The sequence below is a fragment of the Rattus rattus genome, chromosome 5 (genome assembly GCF_011064425.1).
Source record: "Rattus rattus isolate New Zealand chromosome 5, Rrattus_CSIRO_v1, whole genome shotgun sequence".
NCBI lineage: Eukaryota > Metazoa > Chordata > Mammalia > Rodentia > Muridae > Rattus > Rattus rattus.
Window position 1 is genome coordinate 11,833,636 of NC_046158.1, and position 20,696 is coordinate 11,854,331.

General features: G+C 49.7%; 1 protein-coding gene across 1 annotated transcript; it reads right to left on the reverse strand.

The window, feature by feature from the left end:
- Nucleotides 1–17: 17 nt before the first annotated feature.
- On the reverse strand, nt 18–20,309 carry Man1b1 (mannosidase alpha class 1B member 1). The gene is made up of 13 exons (XM_032903110.1): nt 20,074–20,309; nt 19,523–19,631; nt 18,538–18,653; nt 14,957–15,111; nt 12,786–12,895; nt 10,135–10,320; nt 8,368–8,516; nt 7,821–8,009; nt 4,004–4,194; nt 3,539–3,659; nt 2,813–3,010; nt 2,598–2,729; nt 18–1,851 (listed from the first exon to the last, which is right to left on the reverse strand). The coding sequence occupies exons 1-13, from the start codon at nt 20,185–20,187 to the stop codon at nt 1,648–1,650; spliced, it is 1,974 nt and encodes a 657-aa protein (XP_032759001.1). The 5' UTR covers nt 20,188–20,309; the 3' UTR covers nt 18–1,647.
- Nucleotides 20,310–20,696: the final 387 nt, after the last annotated feature.

Here is a 20,696-nt window from a genome sequence, read left to right on the forward strand (position 1 = left end):
ACACTGCACACAGCCCGCTGAGACCAGTTAGACATTTAATTGAGCAGAGACTCCAGCTCTTAGGTTTCCCGCTTCAGAGGAGGGATGGGGGGAAATCTGCCCCTCCTGGGCACTGGCTTCCCCTCCCAGGACCATTCCCATGTTGTCTGCTTTAATGTGGCTCCCAGCTTTGTGGGCCTCTACCCAGTTACTCTGATCCACAGAAATTCTTCAGAGGGCCACAGGGCAGTTGCTATCCCTTTGATACCAACCACACCTTCCAGAATACATCTGGGAGAAGGCTGGGGATGGAGAATATACTTCTCAACTGCTTCAGCCTTCACCACAGCCAGAGCCTGTCCATTCACAAGCCTATGGGGCTCCTGGCACAGGACAGCGTAGGGAGAAGCTAACATCAGTGGGAGGGACTACAACTGATTTGGGGGGAGAAGGGGGAGAGCTTCTGCCCATGAATTCGAGACTAAGGACATGTTACCAGCCAGGTCCTTCTTTGTAGACTTCTGGTGTTAGGACTGGCTTGGGGTACAAGTGTTTGACAGGAAACTCCCAGAGCAACTAGTGTACCTCAGAGGCGCAGGCTGCCACTGAGACGCTTTGAGCTGCAGGCAAGGAGTTCCCATCTCGGAGCACAGGGAACACAGGCCCAGAGCCTTAAGGTCCTTAGGTTGTCTGCTCTGTCCTAGGCTGTGCTGCTTGGATAAGGAATCCTAGCCAAGGCCCAGGGACGGACGCTCTAGTAACGACTCGTCAAAGATAGGCCAGGCCTACTCCATGAGTTCGGACGTCAAGGTGCAAACTACCATGCAGCTGTCGGCCAGCAGCAGCAGACGCTCTTCACAGACCACTCTGAGATAGCACAGCTGAGCATCCTGGCCTGTTTGTATAATGGTCCCAAAGCCTGCTTTTCCCAGCTTGGTCTTCCTACCTGAAGTGGGCAGGAACTCTGACTTTAGGGGTAGTTACTGAGATATTATCAAGAGAACTTGCTATCCCCTTAAGGTCAGTCTAAACAGACACCACCCCTTTCCTCCTCTCCCCAAGACTCATTACAGTGGGACCAAGTCCACTTTCTTCTCGGATGAGAAATCACATTGTACCAGGGTTATCCTGGGAATAAGACAAATTTGCTGTTCTAGCCCCTGCCAGCCCACTAGGGTAGCCAGGAGGATCCCTGAGTCCAACCCGTAAACACTAGAGCCACAAGGACCCTCAAGGTCACACTGGGCCAGCGGAATCAGGGCTTTTATAGGCCATTGGGCCAAGCCCAGCACCTCACTGGCTTGGGCTATCACTCTGAACTCAATACAGGCACTGGGGTCCTGGGTGGTCCCAGGAGGTGATAAGAAGTCTTGGTACTACCATGGGGCTGCCGGCAGCCAGCCAACAGGGTCATTCAGGCATGGGAATCGTGAGCCATGATATGAGGTTTTGAGGAAGTCAAAGGTTTGGTAGACTCACCAGCCTAAATCCCAGAACCCATACCTGCTGATCTGACTCCTGCCCCTCCCACCACCTTCATGAAAAGCTGAATCAGGAGAGACCTATAACTGGGCAGGAGCATCCTGCCAGCTTGTGAAGCCGCCCTGTGAAGGTCACAGACCAACAGGACCACCTTGGTCTCCATTAGTGCCCAGGCCAGGTGCTCTCCTAGGCAGGAGACCAGATGGGCAGGGGATGAGCTTCTGTGTTAAACACACAGGTGTCCAGGCCGAGCAGCTCCAGGTCATCAGAAAACAGCAGGTAGAGGTACTTCAGTGTTTCTCCCACAAAGAAGCTCTCCATCTTGTCCCTGGGCTCAGGCTTGTGGGAATTCTGGACGTTGTTGATAGAAGAATAGCCACCCGAGGGAACCTGTGTAAGAGTCAAAGCTTCAGTGACACAGGAGGAGAAGCACTAGCTTTGGTGTCAGTCAGGCGACTTGCTCAGCCCTACCTATGTGGCCCTAGGGTAGGCTCTATCCTCGTAACTACCTAGGTAATAGCCAAAGTCAACCACATCTCTACAGAGGACCCTGTAAAATGCCAACAACCCCCGAGTGGCCAGAAAATACCTCCACAAGGGTACAGCTACAGCACCTGTCCAGGGTCTAGCTTGTTACGCACAACCCAGGGCAGCTACAGGCAAGAATGTGGAGCTGCTGAAGTCTGGAACAAAGAGCTAGGTGTCACATTTAGACCACATCTAGCTCTAACCTTTTCTGGCCACTTTACAGAGAAAGAGAGGACAAGGTAGGCCATGGAGCCCAGCTGGGGAGGGGCGCGTGTGAGGTCAGTACTCTGGCTCACTCATAAGCCATGGGTCTGACAGGGCTAGAATAAAAGACCCTTCTCAGAAAAGCTTGGGTCCTGAGAGTGAGCCTGGAAACACTAGACATCTCTAAGTTTCCACAGACAACAGGGCCCTGACAGCACCAAGCTCAGCAGGATGACTACCATCAAGGCCCTCCACAACTCGGGAGCAGACAACTGGAGGCCTGAGAAAACCCTCTTCTCAGTCTGTGCCACAGCAGTCTCAAGGGTAGGTCCAGCCAGAGCTCTGCAGGAATCCAGCTGTGTCTGTCACCAGCCAAGACCACAGAGAGGCACCTAACAGCTCACCCGTGTGTACTTATTGAAGCTCTGCAGGATTTCCCAGCCCCAGTCTTGGTACTTGCGGTCTTTTGTGACGCGGTACAGATAGAACAGGCTTTCCACGGTCTCCGGCCGCAGCAGGTTGTGCCTATCAGCCGGCTAGGGGCAGAGCAAGAGGCTCAGGGAATATCCACCCCTGCTGGCACCACCCTTGCCCAAGTCCAGCCCATGCCCAGGCACACCTTGACCTCCACGTCTTTATGATCTGCTCGAGGGTACATGTTGAAATGTGCAATCTCAGGGCTCAGACCTGTCTCCATCTGCTGGTTCATCTGGTAGCAGGTCTCCATGAGTGCCCGAGCCAGATCCATATGGTCAGCCGGCAGGCCATGGTGGACGCCCAAGGCCAGCGTCCCTGGCAGGAAGCACACCAAGTGGTCCTGGAAACAAAGTATCTCCTCACATTTGGGCCTAGACTCATGCTGCTTGGCCAGTGTCAAGAACAGTCAACCTAACTGGAGGAAAAGAAGCCTCAGGAGCAGTGAGGCCTGCAACACTTGTCACATGCAGACTCAGGTCCAGGCAAAGCACTCTGTGCCCTAGAGTCCAGGGAAAAAACTAAGTGCAAGTTCTCACTGGGGGTCATACTGACCCAGCTTTCTGGATCCCCTCAACCTGCCTACAAACACCTTCAGAGATCTGGTGCACTTCAGGAACCACAGAGAGGACCACGAGGAAGCCAGCTGCACCTGGGAGAGCCCATGCCTGCTACTGCAGGGTATGTGGGGCCTCTGCTTGGGGCTGTCAGGAGAACAGGTCAAGCCAGGCAGGCAGCAAAGATCAACGTGTGGCCATGGCACATAGCTGATGACTAGATTTCCTTGTTACTGGAAAACAAAAGCTAAGATCTTGAAAGTCACAGCAAAAGCAGCAGCTTCCCAAAGGCTCTGCCAGTCCACATGACTTACCATCTTGGCACTGAAGCGGCCATGGGCAAGCTCTCCCACGAAGGTGAGCTTTCTGGGCTGAGACTGTCGAAGCAGATGAGCTTTGATCCCCTCGATGGCTTTAACATAGTCTTCCAGCAACCTGTGAATAGCACAAGTCAGCTTACTCTGAGCTCTGCCGTGATACTGTCTTCCTCAGAGCTACAGGACCAGGAGCTTCACTAAGCTTGACCCACACACAAGCTCTACGGACCTGGCCCTGCCCAGAAAGCAAATGCTGCACACACAGCCTGAGTCAGAGCTCAGGCCCTTGAGCACCTGCCAACATGAATGCCGCTACAAGGGGGCCGTACTGACTGAATGGCCCCGGCCATCTGGGAAGTGAGTTCCTGTTAAGGAGCCAAACCACCTGCGTGACTACTGCTCCTAGCCCAGTGTGGGGACAGAAGCTGGGGGCCCTGCATCAAGGCAGTGGTCAGGCCTCACTGTGTCTCCTTCTTGCCACCCTGGATCCACTGTTTCAGCAGGTATTCGTAGTAGCTGTCAGCCCTGGCACCCAAGGTGAACACTCCCGGGTGGGTGAAGAGGCCGCTGTTCGTGTTGATGAACATAGGCACCAGCCCGTCTTTCTTCCCAGACAGGGAGTGGATGTGCTTTGTCACTTCCTCCACGGCCTCCTGTGGCAGACAAGGGGAAAGTGGGCTTACTCCAGTCATTTCTTGTCAAACTTCAGGAAATGGAAGGGAACACTCTCCACGAAGCCAGCAATATCCTAGCACTGAAGCCACAGGGAAGCACACGTAGGAAGGAAACTAAACCAGTTTCTTTACCTAAGAGGATGCAGAGATCCTCTACAACATGCTAGCAAGGCAATTTAGCGACGTATTAAGCTGTCATGACTCATGATTCAAAATGCAATGATGGTTCTGCACATGAAAATCACTAAATGTCACAAATGTCAACACTATGACCATCTCAATTGATTAAACAGTATCAGATCAACCAACACATAACAGCTCAGGCCTGTGACTCAGGAGAATTGTATTAAGTTCAAGACCAGCCTGGACCACAGACTAAGACTCTGTCTTAGAGAAACATACAAACAAATGAACAAACAAACAAAAAGCCAGAATCACTACAAGGAAACTGATTCTTCCCTTTCCTAATAAAAACATTCAACAACAACACAACCAATGAGAAGCAAAGAAGAACTGCTTCAGGTTTGACTGTGGCTTGGTGGTATCTCGTATGCATGCGGCCTGAGATTTGCTTTAACATCACAGAGACCAAATAAACCAAAAGTGGGAACCATCTCAACACGGCAGAAGCTGTATGTGAGAAAAACACAAATATTTCATGAAGAATAAAATGAAATATTTAGAAATCAATTGCAGAGGTACAAGACTTCTAGAATAACCTGTACAGCACTGCAGAGAGGGCTAGGTGTGGTGATATACATCTTTAACCTCAATTCCAGGACTAAGGGGTCAGATGTAGAGACAGGTGGATCTCAGTTCGAGACCAGCTTGGTCTATATAGTGAGTCCCAGGCCAGTTAGGACTACACAGCAAGACCTTGTTTCAAAACAAAACACCACTGAAGAAAGGTATTAAAACTGATACAGGGCTGGAGAGATGGCTCAGTGGTTAAGAGCACTGACTGCTCTTCCAGAGGTCCCGAGTTCAAATCCCAGCAACCACATGGTGGCTCACAACCATCTGTAATGGAATCCGATGCCCTCTTCTGGTGTGTCAGAAGACAGCTAAAGTGTACTCATATACAAAATAAATAAATAAATCTTTAAAAAAAAAAAGAGAGAGAGATCTGATGCCCTCTTCTGGTGTGTCTGAAGACAACTATAGTGTACTCATACATAATAAATTAATAAATCTTAAAAAATAAAAACTGTTATCAACAGCTGAGCAGTGGTGTTGTAAGCCTTCAATCCCAGCACTTAAGTGGCAAAGGCAGGTGGGATCTCTAAGTTCGAGGCTAGCCTGGTTTACAGAGTTTCAGGACATCCAGGGCTATACAGAGAAACCCTGTCTCAAAAATCAAATAAATAAAAACTAGTCTAAGTAAATAAGCGCTCTTATGTTCACAAGGCTTTACTGTTGGGTGTCCAGAATCCCCAAAGTGATCTACAAAGTCAATGCAATCCCTATCTTTTTGAAACTCAAAGAAGCCCATCCTAAAACTTACATACAATTTTCAAAAAGTTTAAATTATGAGACCAGTGCCTAGCCCAATCGTCACCAGACGGTCTTCCTCCGGCCGCTACTGGGAGCAGATGCAGAGACCCACAGCAGCAGAACACTGGGTGAAGAAAGAACCCGAACTCCATGTGTTTCCTTGGAGCTTTGGAAACACAGTAGGGGAGGAGAAACTGTAGGAGCCACAGGGTTTAAGAATCAACTAAGCAGGGTTCACAGGGGCTGAGGCTTCAGTGGCAATCACAGAGCCTACATCGGTCTGTGTTACAGACTCTGCATACAGTTCTTAGCTTGGTGACTTATGGGACTCCTAACAGTGGGCGTAGGGTGTCTCTGTCCTTGGGACCCTGTCCCTCCTAATGGTTGCCTCACCTGGCCCTGATGTGAGGGTTTGTATCTAGACTTGTACCTTGTTTGGTTGATATCCCTGGGAAGCCTGCTCTTTTCTGAAGAGAAACTGAGGAATGGATCTGGGAGAGAGGAAAGGGGGGTTCAGGGTGTGATGGGGAGGAAACTGGGAGGGATAAAGGGAGTGCAAGTATGAAAGAATAAAAAATAGAAAAAAAAAAAGAGAATGGATAAAGTTGGAAGGCTTGCTATCCATACCAGAAACAACACAAGACAAAGTGGGCCAAGAGGCAATGCAAGGCAGCTTCAATGCCAGGAACCTGAGTTTAATTCCAGAACCTAACACAAAGAGGTAATGGTCAAAAGAACTCAAAGAGACCTTTCTCCAGAGCACTAACATAAGCACATGAAAAGACGTAAGGAACACTAGGGAAATAAAGGTCAATCACATTGAGATGCTACCTCACACAAGCCACAATGGCTGTTCATGGAAAGTCTGCTCAAAGATGTGCTGTGGAGGATGTGGAGAAACTGGGATCTTGTTATTACTGACAGGAAAGGAAAACGGTGCTGTCCTAGTGGGAAGCATGCTGGTTCTCTGGAACAGTACACACAGAATTACCATGTGACCCAGCAAGTCCAGTTCAAGGGAAGAAGCTCAAGGATTCAAAGTGCATCTCAAACAACTCTCTGTATGCCACATGCAGAGCGACGTCACTCAGACAGCTAAGACCCAGAAGCAACCAAATGTGTGTATCAGCAGCAGAGCAGCAAGACTACAGTGAAACCATCCATGTGTGTGATGATTATAGCAGGGAAAGACAGGAACCCCAACAACTGCAGCGCACAGAGGAGGCTGTGTGGAGGCCATCAGGAGATGTGTATGGCCTCCACCCCGTGAGTCCCTTGTACATACCCCTTCCCAGAGACAGCAGCCTGGAGCTGTCAGGGGCTAGGAATAGAAGCACAGAGTTTTTAACTGGCACAAGCTTGCACTGCACAAGAGGAGAAGGGCTATTAAATAGACGGTTTAAAATAACAGATTTGAAAATCAGTAAGGAACAATCAGGTGGTCCAGCAGGTAAAGGTATTTGCCAGGCAACCTAGAAACCTGAGCTTGATCCTTGAACGCAGTTATATAAAGGTAGAAAGACAGGACAGAGTCCACCTTAGCTGTCCCCTGACCTACACACACACAGCACCACCAAGTATAGCCCCGCACAAATAAGTTAAAAATGTTTAATTAAAAAAACAAAACATGAAATTCACACAGCAAAACAGCATAGCAATTACACTCGTGAGAAACACTTAGACCCAGGGAAACCATGTCTAGCTAGAACCTGCCCTTCTTACCTGAAAAAACATTTTTTGTCCCTGAGATTTTATTCTTATTTTATGTGTACGAGTGTTTGCCTACATGTATGTGTGCCACATGCACGGCTAGTGCATATGGAGGTCAAATGAGGTGTCAGACCCCTGGGCCTGGAGTTACAGAGACTGTTCGACAGCCGTGTGTGGCTGGAGGCACCTGTAACCCGGCACTCTGGAGGCACACAGGTGGACGTCTATGGTCTGTGTACGGAGTTTTAGTCAAGTCTGGGCGATATAGTGAAACCCTGTCTCAAATCAAACAAACAACAAAAAAGCACAAAACAGAGGGTGTGAGCCACCACGTAGCTTCTGGGTACTAAGCCCAGGTCTTCTTATAAGAGCAGCAAGGGCTCTTAACCTCCAGCCCCTACCTGGAATTTCTTAATCCCGGTAAGACGGGAGAGCTCTCGGAACTCCAACTGAATGCTTGTCACTTCTGCCACCGTGCTGTCTGAAGTCCACTGGGGCGAGTGGGCAAATCCAGTGCCAATGTTCACATCAGAGTATGGAATCTTGGAGGGTGTAGTGAAGGCAGGCATTAACCGGTTTCCAAAATCTTCCTAGCATAAGAGCACCAGAGATCCAAGTTAGAGCAGTTTTCCACATTTTACCCATCTGTGTCCAACCAGGTAGTGAAGCTCGGTTTGGTGGCTTTCTAACACTATTTCACAGCAAAACTAGGCTACAGCATCAGCATCAATCATGGTCCTATACGTCACAGCTACAGCATCCAGCACCTTCCTATACGTCACAGCTACAGCATCAGCATCAAGCACCTTCCTATACATCACAGCAGCAATAATAGGAAGGCAGCTCACACATGCCAGTGCAGGGGAAATGCACTGAAAGAGGGAAGCAGAAACAATTTCTCCAAATTCCACACACCTGTTCACAGGAAGACTGACCAGGAATACTCACGGCTTTGCTCAGGAAGAGGCTGTCCCCAGACAGGTGGTAGGTACTCAACAGGCCCCCTAAGATTCGGATAGTACTCTCAAACAGGTTGACGTCGACATTCTTCTGAAAGTGTAAGTTCTCCGACACCCACTTCCTGGCTTCCTTAAATTCTGTGGAATGAAGAAAGCAGAAGAGCAAATGTCCAAACTGGTCTCTCTGTGGTGGAACAACCTGTAATGTTAGCACTTGGGAGGCCGAGGCAGGAGGACTGCCCAAAGTTCAAGGCCAGGGGCTACACAGTACCTTTTGGGATACCTAAAGCTATATACTAAGACCCTGTTATTTACTTTATTTTTATGTATATGGGTGTTTTGTGTGTACATGTGTGTGTGAGAGTGTGCCTGCGCATGTGTGTATACACAATATATGTACAATGCCCCCAGAGACCAGAAGGTGGCGCCAGATCCCCCTTGGAAAAGGGGTTACAAATAGGTAGTGGGAAGCAAACCTAGGTCCTCTCCAAGAGCAACCACTACTCTAACTATTAAGCCATTTCTTCAGTCCTCCCGTTTTAACATATACTTTGCCATTTTATTTTTATTTTACATGTATGGATGTTTTGCAGGTATGAATGTCTGTGTAATGTGTGTGTGCATCAGATTCTCTGCAACTGAAGTTACAGACAGTTGTTAGCTGCCCTGTGGGCCCTAGGAACAGAACCTGGTCCTTTGAAGAGCAGTCTGTACTCTTAAACACTGAGTTGTCCCTTTATCCCCTAAGACTGATCTTTTAAAAACCAAAAAACAAAATACAAACAAACAAACAAAAAAAAAAATCAAGCACGGAGCAGTATACTACGGAAGTAGCATCTTCAGCTACACAGTGAGCTCAGGGTCAGTCTAGGTTATCTGAGTCCTGCCTTTAAACAACAAACAGGAGAGATGGGCAGTGAATAGAGGCACTTACCGCCAAAGTCTGACAACCTGGGTTCAGTGCCTAGAACCCACAAGTTGACCTCTGACCTCTGCATGTGTGCCATAATACACACAAGTGCCCACACATACACAAAACAAAGAGATTGAACCGACAACCCCCAAGCAAACGCCTTCTGCAGTAAAGGTTCTTCCGTGGAGCAGCCCTGGTAAGCACAGTCCCCTCCAGATGCCATGTCACAAGCAGCACGTGAATGGCTCACAGGCAGCCAGCAAGCTGCTCAAGCAAAAAACCTTGGGGCAGGGGTGACAGCTTGGCAGCTACAGTGTCGTTCTCGTAGGATGGCGTCGGCACCATAGGGAGACTCATAACCATGTGTAACTCTGCATCTAGAGGATCTGCTGTCTCTGGCTCTGCAAGGGCACCTGTGCTCCTATCATATGCACATGCCTACACATGAGCAAAGTCTTTTAAAAGAATAAAACTTAAAATGAAAACAATTCTCAATCTAGAAATGAAGAAAGCACACTACCGAGTTAAATGGGATCTGAGTAACCTCAGCAGGGCATCTTGGAGCTGCAAAGCCAGAGCAAGTCCAGGCCGCTCCCTGCATCAGAGCAGGCTTGGCTCAGAGTCCAAGGCCACACCACCTCTTCAGGAGGTGTTGGACAGCTGCTCTGAGCAAGCCTGTGAATGAGAGGCAGGCCCCGAGCACACCAAGCACACATTTTCCTGTATCCAAGACAAGAGAGAACCAGAGTCCAATGGAAGCTCACATGGAGGAAACTTTCTCATGTTGCTTTGGCTTATGAGTCACACGTGGAAACTCAGTCCAAACAAAAAACGAGTCATTACCTTGCTTCAGACCCAAAATCCACATGGTATCCAAGGCATCGATCAGGGTGAGGCCCAGGCCAAACCACTCACTGAAGGTTTTGGACACAGGCTTCAGTTCATCATGGCCCCAAGCGAACTTTTGGTAACCTTTCCAAGCATGGAGAAAGGCCTCAATCACTCCCTTCTGGCGCTCATTTGGGGGAACTGGAGAGGAGAAAGCACAAGTAGCAGAGCAGTTCCGCTCTTGGGGCAGGCAAAGCTTCCAAAGACCACTCATGATCCTTCAGTTAATGTGGCAAGACAGACGCTGGCCAGAAGCACAAGTTACAGTGAAGTGGAGAAGGCAGGAGGCCAAAGTAAAGGTAAGGCTCTCAGAGGTACAGTGACAAGTAGGCATGTTACCTGGAAGCCACACTCAACAGCACTAGGACCTCAGGTCCCTCTGTTCAAGGGGAAGAGGGCAGAATTCCTACGGTCTACCACTACACTGCAGATAATGAATGGGGAACCTGGCCACTGATGTGCAATGGGAACTTAGGGATAAGCAGGAACCAGTGACTGGACAGACTGGCAGACATGCTCTAAGTGTGCACGCTCTCCACGCTGACCGGTTTCCAGAGTCCCATGGGAGCAACATCAGCACTTATGTGACAGTGCCTCACTCCACTGGAAACTTCCTTCTCCTGAACAAGCAAATCTGTGGGGTGTCACCCCACACACCTCTTCCCAGTAGGTTCTAAGATTCAATGTACAATGAAGCTATGCAGACAGGTCTTACCTCAAAGTGGATACAGTAACAGAAGCAGGCCAAGCACTGAGAATGGGGATAGGCTAATACACACAGGACATGAGGCCAAGACCAAGCATATCACAGTAAACAGTGCTACAATCCCAGTGAACCCGAGTGGCCCAGAGACTGGTGAGGTCTGGAAATAAGCTGATACATCAAGAGAAACTCTGTCTCTTCTTTTTTTTTTTTAAAGATTTATTTATTTATTTTAAGTACAGCATTCTGCCTGCATATGTGACTGCAGGCCAGAAGAGGGCATCAGATCCCTTTACAGATGGTTGTGAGCCACCATGTGGTTGCTGGGAATTGAACTCAGGACCTCTGGAAGAGCAGTCAGTGCTCTTAACCACTGAGCCATCTCTCCAGCCCTGTCTCTTCTTTTCCATTAATAAGACCTTTATTTGTATTGATGCTGATGGTAGTGGTTCACACCTTTAATCCCAGCACTGGAGAGACAGAGGCACGCAGATCTACCTCTGCAGAGACCAGCCTGATCTACAACATACCAAGTTCCAGGACAGGTAGGGCTACAAGGAAAAAACCCTGTCTCAAAAACAAACAAAAAAAGAAAAACAAAATGTAGGATAATGTCATTATGCAGGTGAAAGCAGGTAGAAGATAGAACGAGGCCTGTCATTGGACAAGAAAGATGGATGGGTGGGAGAACAGTTTTAGAGAGGAGGAGGAGGAGACTGGAGAAAAGGGAGAGGAGCAGCCAAGAGAACATGGAGGCGGATGTTAAGATTCCTCTCTGCACATTTACAGGTTGTTGTGTAAATTCTTAAGGATGGGTGTGTACAGGGCTTTGTATGTCTATGTGGGCAATTCTATCTCATCAATCGGATCAGAGGCTACTGTGTGGTGTCTTCTTTCCTGTGGCGATTTATTCGAGTTCAAGAGAGTGTGTGGTGGCTGGAAACCCTGGGCCGTCACAGAATTGGGATGTGTGTGTCTGGCATAGTGGCATCCTGCCTTGGGAACTAGATAGGTGGAGAGATTGTTGCCAGGCTCAGAGTAGCCATCGGCAGTGTGATATGGGATGGAGCAGAGCGGGTGAGGCTTTGCTGACTGAGATGAAGAAGATATCCCACAGATGTATGGGGCACTAGGGTGTGGATTCAGTGCAAGGTAAAAGACAGCTTTATTTTAATTTTACAGCAACGACAAAAAGAATGACAAAAAATTATTTTTATTGAATCTTTATTATTAAAACATATGACTTTGGGGCTGGAGAGATGGCTCAGTGGTTAAGAGCACCGACTGCTCTTCCAGAGGTTCTGAGTTCAATTCCCAGCAACCACATGGTGGCTCACAACCATTTTTTTTTTTTTTAAAGATTTATTTATTTATTATGTTGACAGCACTCTGCCTGCATGTACAACCGCAGGCCAGAAGAGGGCATCAGATCCCATTACAGATGGTTGTGAGCCACCATATATATGGTTGCTGGGAATTGAACTCAGGACCTCTGGAAGAGCAGTCAGTGCTCTAACCGCTGAGCCACCTCTCCAGCCCTCACAACCATTTGCAATGGAATCCAATGCCCTCTTCAGGTGTGTCTGAAGACACATATACAATAAAGAGTAAACATGTATTTTTTCATGCTCAGGCACAACCTGGCCCAGGAACAGAATGGCGAAACCAGCCTTCTCCAACAGAGCATCCTCTGGCTGCTCAGTGCTCAGGCACAAGATCAGAGCAGCTGAGAAGTCACTGACAGTCACAAAGCTGTGTGAGGTATGCGGACAGAGTACAGATGCTGAAAGGTGAACGGCACAGGGCTCATGCAGGAGGTCACAACCTGGATGCAGAGTGCCAGCCCCCGGGTGCTTGAGCACAGGCTCTGGTGAGGCGAGGGTGAGGCAGGGAAACTCCTCACCTGGCTCTTTCCATATCCTGGACGCCAAAAACAGAGGCTTGATGGAGGCTTCAGCTCTTTTGGAAGGAGGTTCAGTGGCCTGTTCAGGCTCAATTACTGCTCCCCGCCAGCTTGAGGGGAGAGGAGAAAGCAGTCAGCTAGATCAACCCTCCAAACCCCACACTATGCCTAGGACAAAGCCTGCCCCGAGAGGAATGCTGGTCGGAGCAGGGAACATAGAGAGAAGAACAAGCAGGCAGTCGGTCCTGACGCGCACACACTATCCAGAACATGGCTCTCTCCTGGAGACAGCCATCTGGGCGGAGAGAAGACATCCTAGGGTGGTTCTAAGAAAAAGCCTAGGGGTTGGGGATTTAGCTCAGTGGTAGAGCGCTTGCCTAGGAAGCGCAAGGCCCTGGGTTAGGTCCCCAGCTCCGAAAAAAAGAACCAAAAAAAAAAAAAAAAAAAAAAGCCTAGCTCAGAGAGACCTAAGCAAGGAGTTCTTGAGATCTGTAGGGAACCTCAAGGAGCAAGCCTGGGGAGCGACGCAGTGGCCAGAGACTGAAGCTTCTACAGTAGTGGCTGTAACTGAATAAACCCAAAGTGAAGTGGGTGCAGAGGTCAGGGCACCCTCCTGGGTCGGCACTGTCTCTACTCAGATATGACACTGGGGAGTCTGCCTACAGCTTTATGTGATGATAAGCACATGGTTGAGCCTGGGTCTGAAGGCTTTCTGTTCTGGTCTTGCTACTGTGTATCTTTGTTTAGTTTTCATTTGTTGGAGACAGGGTTTTTGTGTAGCCATGCCTGTCCTGGAACTTGCTCTGTAGATCAGGCTGGCCTCAAACTTACAGGAGTCCCCCTCACTTTGTCTCTCAAATGCTGGAACTGAAGGTGTGCACTACTACCTCCTAGGTCTACAGTGCATTTCTTTTTCTTTTTTTATTTGTATTTTATGTGTACTGAATGCTTGCCTGCATGTATTTGTACTGCCTGTGTGCCTGGTGCCTCGAATGCCAGAGGAGAAGTCAGATTCCTGCAACTGTGGTCATGGATTGTTGTAAGCTGCTGTGTGGGTGCTGAGAACTAAACCTGGGTCCTCTGCAAGAACAAGTGTTCTTAACCTCTATCCTTCCAGCTCCCCCATTCCCCCTTTCTTTGGAGTAACCTTGGCTGGCCTAGAGCTTCCTATATAGACCAGGCTGGCCTCAAACAGATATCCACCAGCCTCTACCTCTTAAGTGCTAGGACTAAAGGAGTGTCCTACCACATGTGGCTTTTTTCTTTATTCCTATAACACAGGCTGTTTCACAGAGTTGCAGGTCACAGGGGCCAGGCGAGTCTTCTGTGTCACTCCAACTTTAGCACGCACAGAAGTAAGAACACAAAGGACTGCTTCAAAAACCTGAGCATAAGTGGGCTCAGCTACTGAGAGCTTCTGTCCTTGAGAGCATCCTAAGCGAGCCCAAGCTGAACCGGACACTGGCTTTGGAAGCATCTCTTCCTCTGCACACGTAATCATGAGTTCCTCCCTGGGACTTTTTTTTCGGAGCTGGGGACCGAACCCAGGGCCTTGAGCTAAATCCCCAACCCCTCCCTGGGACTTTTCTACACTGCTACTTCCACACTGTCTCCTTATGTGATTACAGACTGTAGCCCGCAGGTTCCACATCCTCAGAACAGCTGTGCAGGCTTTGATGCTTTCAGTGTGGCACTGAGTAGAATGGAGCTGAAAGCCATCCAGGCTGAGGTATCTGTGGGTGCTGCAAGCAAGAAACGTGCGGGCTTACAGGTGTCATCTGAGTCCAGGGGCCAGGCCATGCCCTCTCATTCTGCTCACTGCCAAGCCAGAAGTGGCTAGAAAAGGAGGTGCCTGTCAACCAGTGGTCACTCCCGCAGCTGCCCTCACAGAGAAAGGCCAAGCCTGACTTTCCTCCTTACTCTAGTCCCTCTCTTCAAACTCTACCCTCACATTCCTTAACAGCCTTGATCTCAAACAGACCAGCACACTATGAGATCAGGCTCTGAAATCTGACAGCATACTGAAACTCGCTAAAGCTATCTTTAGAATATTGTCTGTTTCAAATGGGAAATATGACATAGACAAAATGAGTTTTCATTCAAAACAAAACCAAGCCAAGCAAGCTGGCATCAGATACTGCACATTCAGACCCATTTCCTGCTAACGGTACCTGATGACGGTTCTCTGGGTGTTTTCTTCCTGCTGAGCCTTCCCCAGGGCTGCTTCCCTCTCCTTAGCATCATCCTGCATCCCATCTTTGGAGACGGTGTTGGGGGGTCTGATCTGCAGGTGTGGAGGGCCCCGCCGCAAATGCCTTTGCCGCTTCTAAACCAAAGTCAGAGTCACATGTGAAAGTACATCACCCGTCAGGCTTGGGCTTCTCCATTCTGTGTAAGACGCTGTCCCTCAAGTGTGCAGCCAAACCCCAAGCGGGCAGTGGACTACTGTGCCCCACCAAGCCTTGAGGGGAATTTGTTTCCCTTTTTAGCAGTCTGAGGCTTTGAGGGACGAGCTGCTTAAGGACTTGGAGAAATACCAAATCACTACTACAGGCTGGATAAGGGGCTAAGAGCCCTCACGGGGATGTTTTAAGGCTGAAACAATCCCAGAGATGAGTAAGAATGGCAAAGGTAAGGATGCCTCGGATGGCAGCCAGGACTATGCACCCTCCATCTGAGAAAGTGTAGGGAGTCTTGGTGCCTCCCCGCAGCCCCCCCACACACACCCAGGGCAGGCCTGTCAATAGATGGCATACTTCCCAGACTTCTGAGCTTCCATAGCAACAGGCACAGAAATTCACTCTCAGCTTTATGTATATCCTCAACAAATAACTTGGTAAATTATGGTAAAGTATACATGCTACTTTACCATATACCAGTGGATGTATACCAGTGGATGACCCAGCTACAAGAACTAACATGACAGAAGATATAAAAAACTCAGGATAAAAACACACATGATGGCCGGGCAGGTGGTGGTGGGCATGCCTCTAATCCCAGCACTTGGGAAACAGAGGCAGGCAGAGCTCTGTGAGTTTGAAACTAGCCTGGTCTATAGTGAGACCCAAGACAGCCAGGGCTACATAGAAGAACCCTATCTTGACAAAACCAAACCAAACCAAACCAAACCAAACCAAACCAAACCAAACCAAACCAAGCAGAGCAGATGGCACAGACCTAACCCCAGCACTCGGAGGCAGGGGCAGGTGGGTCTCTGAGTGGGAAGCCAACTTGGTCTACAGAGTGAGTTCATGACAGACAGGGTTACACAGAGAAACCCTGTCTCAAAAAACTAACTAGGTCCACATGACACCTCGACTGTGTTCAAATGTGTGTACGCAATCAGATCTACTGAGGCACAGCAAGTATTTAGGAAGCTGCCCTGAGTAGGTGTCCATGGTGCCTTCACAGAACACCTGTCCCAGCACCCCAACTTCCTCCTCAAACACGTGACACTCAAGTCAGTTCAAGCCTAGATATTTCAAAGCTCCTTTCTCTTTGTAGAGAAAGGCCAGAGGCTGAGCACCTGACAGTGCATAAGGCTGCAGGGGCAGCACACTAACCAGGAGAAACTCAATGCCTCCTCTCCCACTCGGCAGCCCCACTGCTGCGGGGAAACTCGAGGAGGGAAGTTCCCACTGGACTGCAGGAAGATCCTTGAGCAGGAAACCCTTGAAACTGACCAAATTCTCTAGGCCCAGCCCTGTCAGAATAAGCAATAGAGGCTGAGAGTCTCTCTCAAAGGAGCTGAGTGGCAGTGAAGACCCTCAGACAAGCCATGCTACCAACACTGAGACCAGAGCAGCTGCCGGAAAGAGCACAATGCAGCCGAGCTGCCTGCAAGAGGGTCCGGCCTGCCGAGCTGCCTGTGACTGTTCAGTGGCTCCAGGTTTCCAGCTCTGTGAACGATCACCCACGCTGGGTGGGCTTCCATGATGCAGCTGTCTTTTGAGTCACCTCTCACCCATATTCCTGTAGGTAACCCCGATAAGTCACTGGTTCCCCAAGTTAGACTTTGGTCTGTCATTGGTTTCCTATCTGGAGGTGAATAGATATGTGTGTTATGTCTCTCCAGGAAAGGTTTTATCATACAATACCTCTGAATTCTTTGTTAGGACAGTTCATGAGTCAGAGGCCAAAGAACACAAGGAAACTGGAAGCAGCGTCGCCATGGGGACGTTAGCCTGTGCACAGCCCCTGTCTGGAAGCAGTGTCGCCATGGGGACGTTAGCCTGTGCACAGCCCCTGTCTGGAAGCAAGTCTGTCAACCAAAAGCTCTATGAACAGTTCTCCAGGATGGCATGCTAACTGCCCTCCAAATTCTCCCTTCCCCACTATGGCCGGACCAAGGAACTTGCCAGTCACTGTCTGTTCTTGTACTTTCTGGTGAACATTTAGCAACTTAGTAACAAGCTTTTTGAAGAAGAAAAAGGATAATGCTCCCCGATTAGAATGAAGGACTAAATTCACCAGGACTGATATCCCATGCTTGGATCCCAGGCCAACCTGCATCCATTCTCAACCTGGAACCAGTACCAAGGAGACATTTTTCTAGAGTGGCCGTCAGCAGAGGATTCCTGCTTGTATGATACCCTATAGTCTTCAGGGATGTGAAACCTCCACCTAGGCCCAAGACTCTACCCACAGGGGAAGCTGAAGACTCGCAACATCTGCTAGGTGTAGTCTTGGCTATGTGGAAAACAAAAGACTAAAAACAAAAACAAACAAAAAACAAATATCCAAAGGCTTTAGAGATGTAGAACTCAACTGCAGTGGACAGCTGCCCCAACTCTCAAGAAATCCGAGTCTGGCCCTTCTCTATCACACGTCAGCTCTCAGCACCTGGCTTTTGCTGCCTCTGACCTACCAGTAGGCGCGCTCCATCTGCTGCACTACCCACAACCCTAAGCTTCTCAGATTGGTACCCTAGCAAGAGGCCTGCCTACTCTGACCCCTAACAGACAAACTATACGACCTCTACCCAGGATTCCCAGAACTGCCCTCTCTGACAGGTAATTCTAACACCACCCACCTGTAATGGCCCCATACTGCCTGTTAGGTACAGTATAGCAGTCAGTGAGCTCCTCGGTGCTCCTAAGCCAGCTCTCACACATTTCTCCAAGGCCCCTCTGCATGGGGACCTCACTCTTTCCCACACTGTAACCTCCCTGGGCAGCATCTTGCCCCATTGGGCAGCACCTCCGCCTGGGCAGAGCTCCCCTCTCCCTCCTCAGATCTTCCTGAGCACACTGTCCACGCCCCTTAGGCACCTCCAGAACCACAACTGGACAGATCCAGTTCCTACACCCCAGCCTGGCTTTGCAAAGGTCTATCTCCTTCTACCGTGCCCTGCCCACAGACAGAGACAGGGGCTTCTTAGACGGAGCCAGGGATGGTTCACCTCTCAGTGCTGATCTGTGTTCTGCCATATGCCAACCAACTGTCTGACCCTATCTAGTGCTGGCCTCTCACCTGCCCTTCCTATCAGCTTCTGTGGTTCCTCCCTCTTCATAAGTAGGCAACCAGCACCTGACAGAAGAGCTGAACCATGGAGGAGTTCAAAGAGGAGAATGAAGCAAGTGTCGGCCGCTTCCTTCCGCAACTTTATACACACAGCCTCAACTGAGCCAGTGGGAGGCTGACTGTGATAGAGAAAAGAAACACTTCAGCCTCTTTGAGGCAGGATTTGCCAACTCAGAACGCTCCAAAACAGACCCCAGTGACAACCCCACATAGCCTTTACTGGAAATACCTGAGAGAGTATGTCTGCAAACCCTTCTGGTTCAGCACTTTCCTTCTGAGGAGCTGGTAAGACAGGCAGGACTTCTAGCTTCATCTTCTCTACTTCTGCACGGCTGCCACTCAGAGCTGTGGAAGCAAACCTTTCACCTTAAGGCCCAGGTAGGCTCCAGAAGAGATGTCTAAACAGGTGCTATTTGTTTCAGGTAGTGAGACCTCCAAGAAAGCTACTGAATTCAAGAAGGCCCAGAGGAATCAGATCTGGTATTAGTGTTGTTGTCTTTTGGAGACAGGGTTTCTCTGTGGATCCCTGGCTGTCCCAGAACTCACTTTGGAAACCAAGCTGGCCTTAAACTCACAGATTCACCTGCTTCTCCCTCCCAAGTACTGGGATTAGAAGTGCCACCACCTCCCAGCTTGAGCGGGGTTTTATGTAGCTGGCCTTAACTCCTGATCTTCTGCCTCTATTTCCCAAGTACTGGGACTACAGCCTTTGCCAGGCTCAATCAATTCTTTTTCAAGCATTTGGCAGACTGTGTCCTTAAGCACAACATACAACGCCCCTCGCCCAACATATCACCTTAATAGTGCTTAAACAGGCAGCTTGATTTGAGCAATCTGAAGCAATGTTTGGGTCTCCAACCTTAATGAAGCCCAGAAGGGATCCTAGGCATCCTCTCAGGAATCCACTGATCCTTGGCAAACACATAGTAACACATGGTAGGGACATGTGATTAGAGCTGATAGATCTGCTGCTACTGACTGATGTTTTCTGACAAGATGAGGCAGCACTGTTGGCCCCAAAGACCTAGAGAGCAGCCTACAGGGTCACGTATACACCATATGGTCATACTGAGCTCCACATTTTCCCTTCTGTGTATTTCTTGTCAATCTGACACTACATATGTCTTGTGGTACTGTTTTATCTGGATAGCGCAATAATGTCTCTGACTTCAGCCTCCCATCCCCTCTGCCCTAGCACCACTGGTATTTGATACCTTTCCACTGGTCAGACACCTGAAGAGAATACAGAAATCCACAGAGAATCAGAAAGCCCAGGACGAAGAGAATCACATTCCGCTGTAACCTCGAAAGCTGCTTCCATTTCTAAGAAAGAGCCGGGAAATGACACTTGTTACAGATTCGGTTAGGAGAGCAATTCGGAGAGACAGGGCAGGTAAGTTCCCTCTCAGCAAAGTTTACATTGACAGGGCAGTGCCAGAGGTGACAGAGCACGCTAGCTCATACGTGGCAAAAGAGCTGTTACACCATGTGTCCAGCTGCACGTGCATTGGAGGAAAAACTCCTGAAATCCCCAACACTTGGCTGAGGCACCGACGGACCATACATCTAACCATACATGCTGTGTCCGTGCTCCTCAACCAAGGACCCCAGGGCGCCTGACATTACGTAGGGGAAGCAACAACACCGGGACCTAAGCCGCGAGAACCAGACGCAGCACAGAAACTTCTGGAAGCTGGAAACGACACAGACGCTCCAGCTAGGCACTTCCCTCGGTAAGACTTCCCCGGCCCGGACCCCGCCTCACCCTCCAGCATGAGCGCCGCCGCCGGCTCTTGCTGTTGTCGTAGCTCTCTCCCAGGCTCAGCGTCACCGAGATGAAGTCCCGGTGAGGCGCCGGCGCCGGCGGCGGCGGGTACATAACTGCGAAGCTGGCCCAAGAGACCTCGCTTGCTGGAGGTGTCAGGAAGCCCAAGACTGAGAAAGACCGCCGGCTGCCATACCGAAGACGTCCACACCCCGCCCATCGCCCTAGACACCAGTACGCACGCGCTGCGTTTCATCAGGTATTGCGCAAGCGCAGAACCCTAGTCTAATCACCGCGCCTGCGTACACCCTTGGGCTGGTATTTCCTGGTGGGTGGTTTGCGTCAGGATGCCCGCCCCTTCACCGTTAACGTTATTTCATCACGTCCTTACGTCACTGAATCGCGCGCACCGGCACCCTTGCAGGCATCCTGCAGACTCCCTGACGGGGGCGGGCTGGCTACGGTTTGAAGACGTGTCCTTAGTTGCAGTAACGTCTGCTTTGAGTTGCGGACCATCTCCCTTGCCGGAATTCTGCGCTCGGTCTCGGGGAGCTAGGTCGGGCGTCACCCTAGCGTGCCTGAAGGTGAAACGCAAAACTCCTGACCGGAGGAAGGGACGGCCC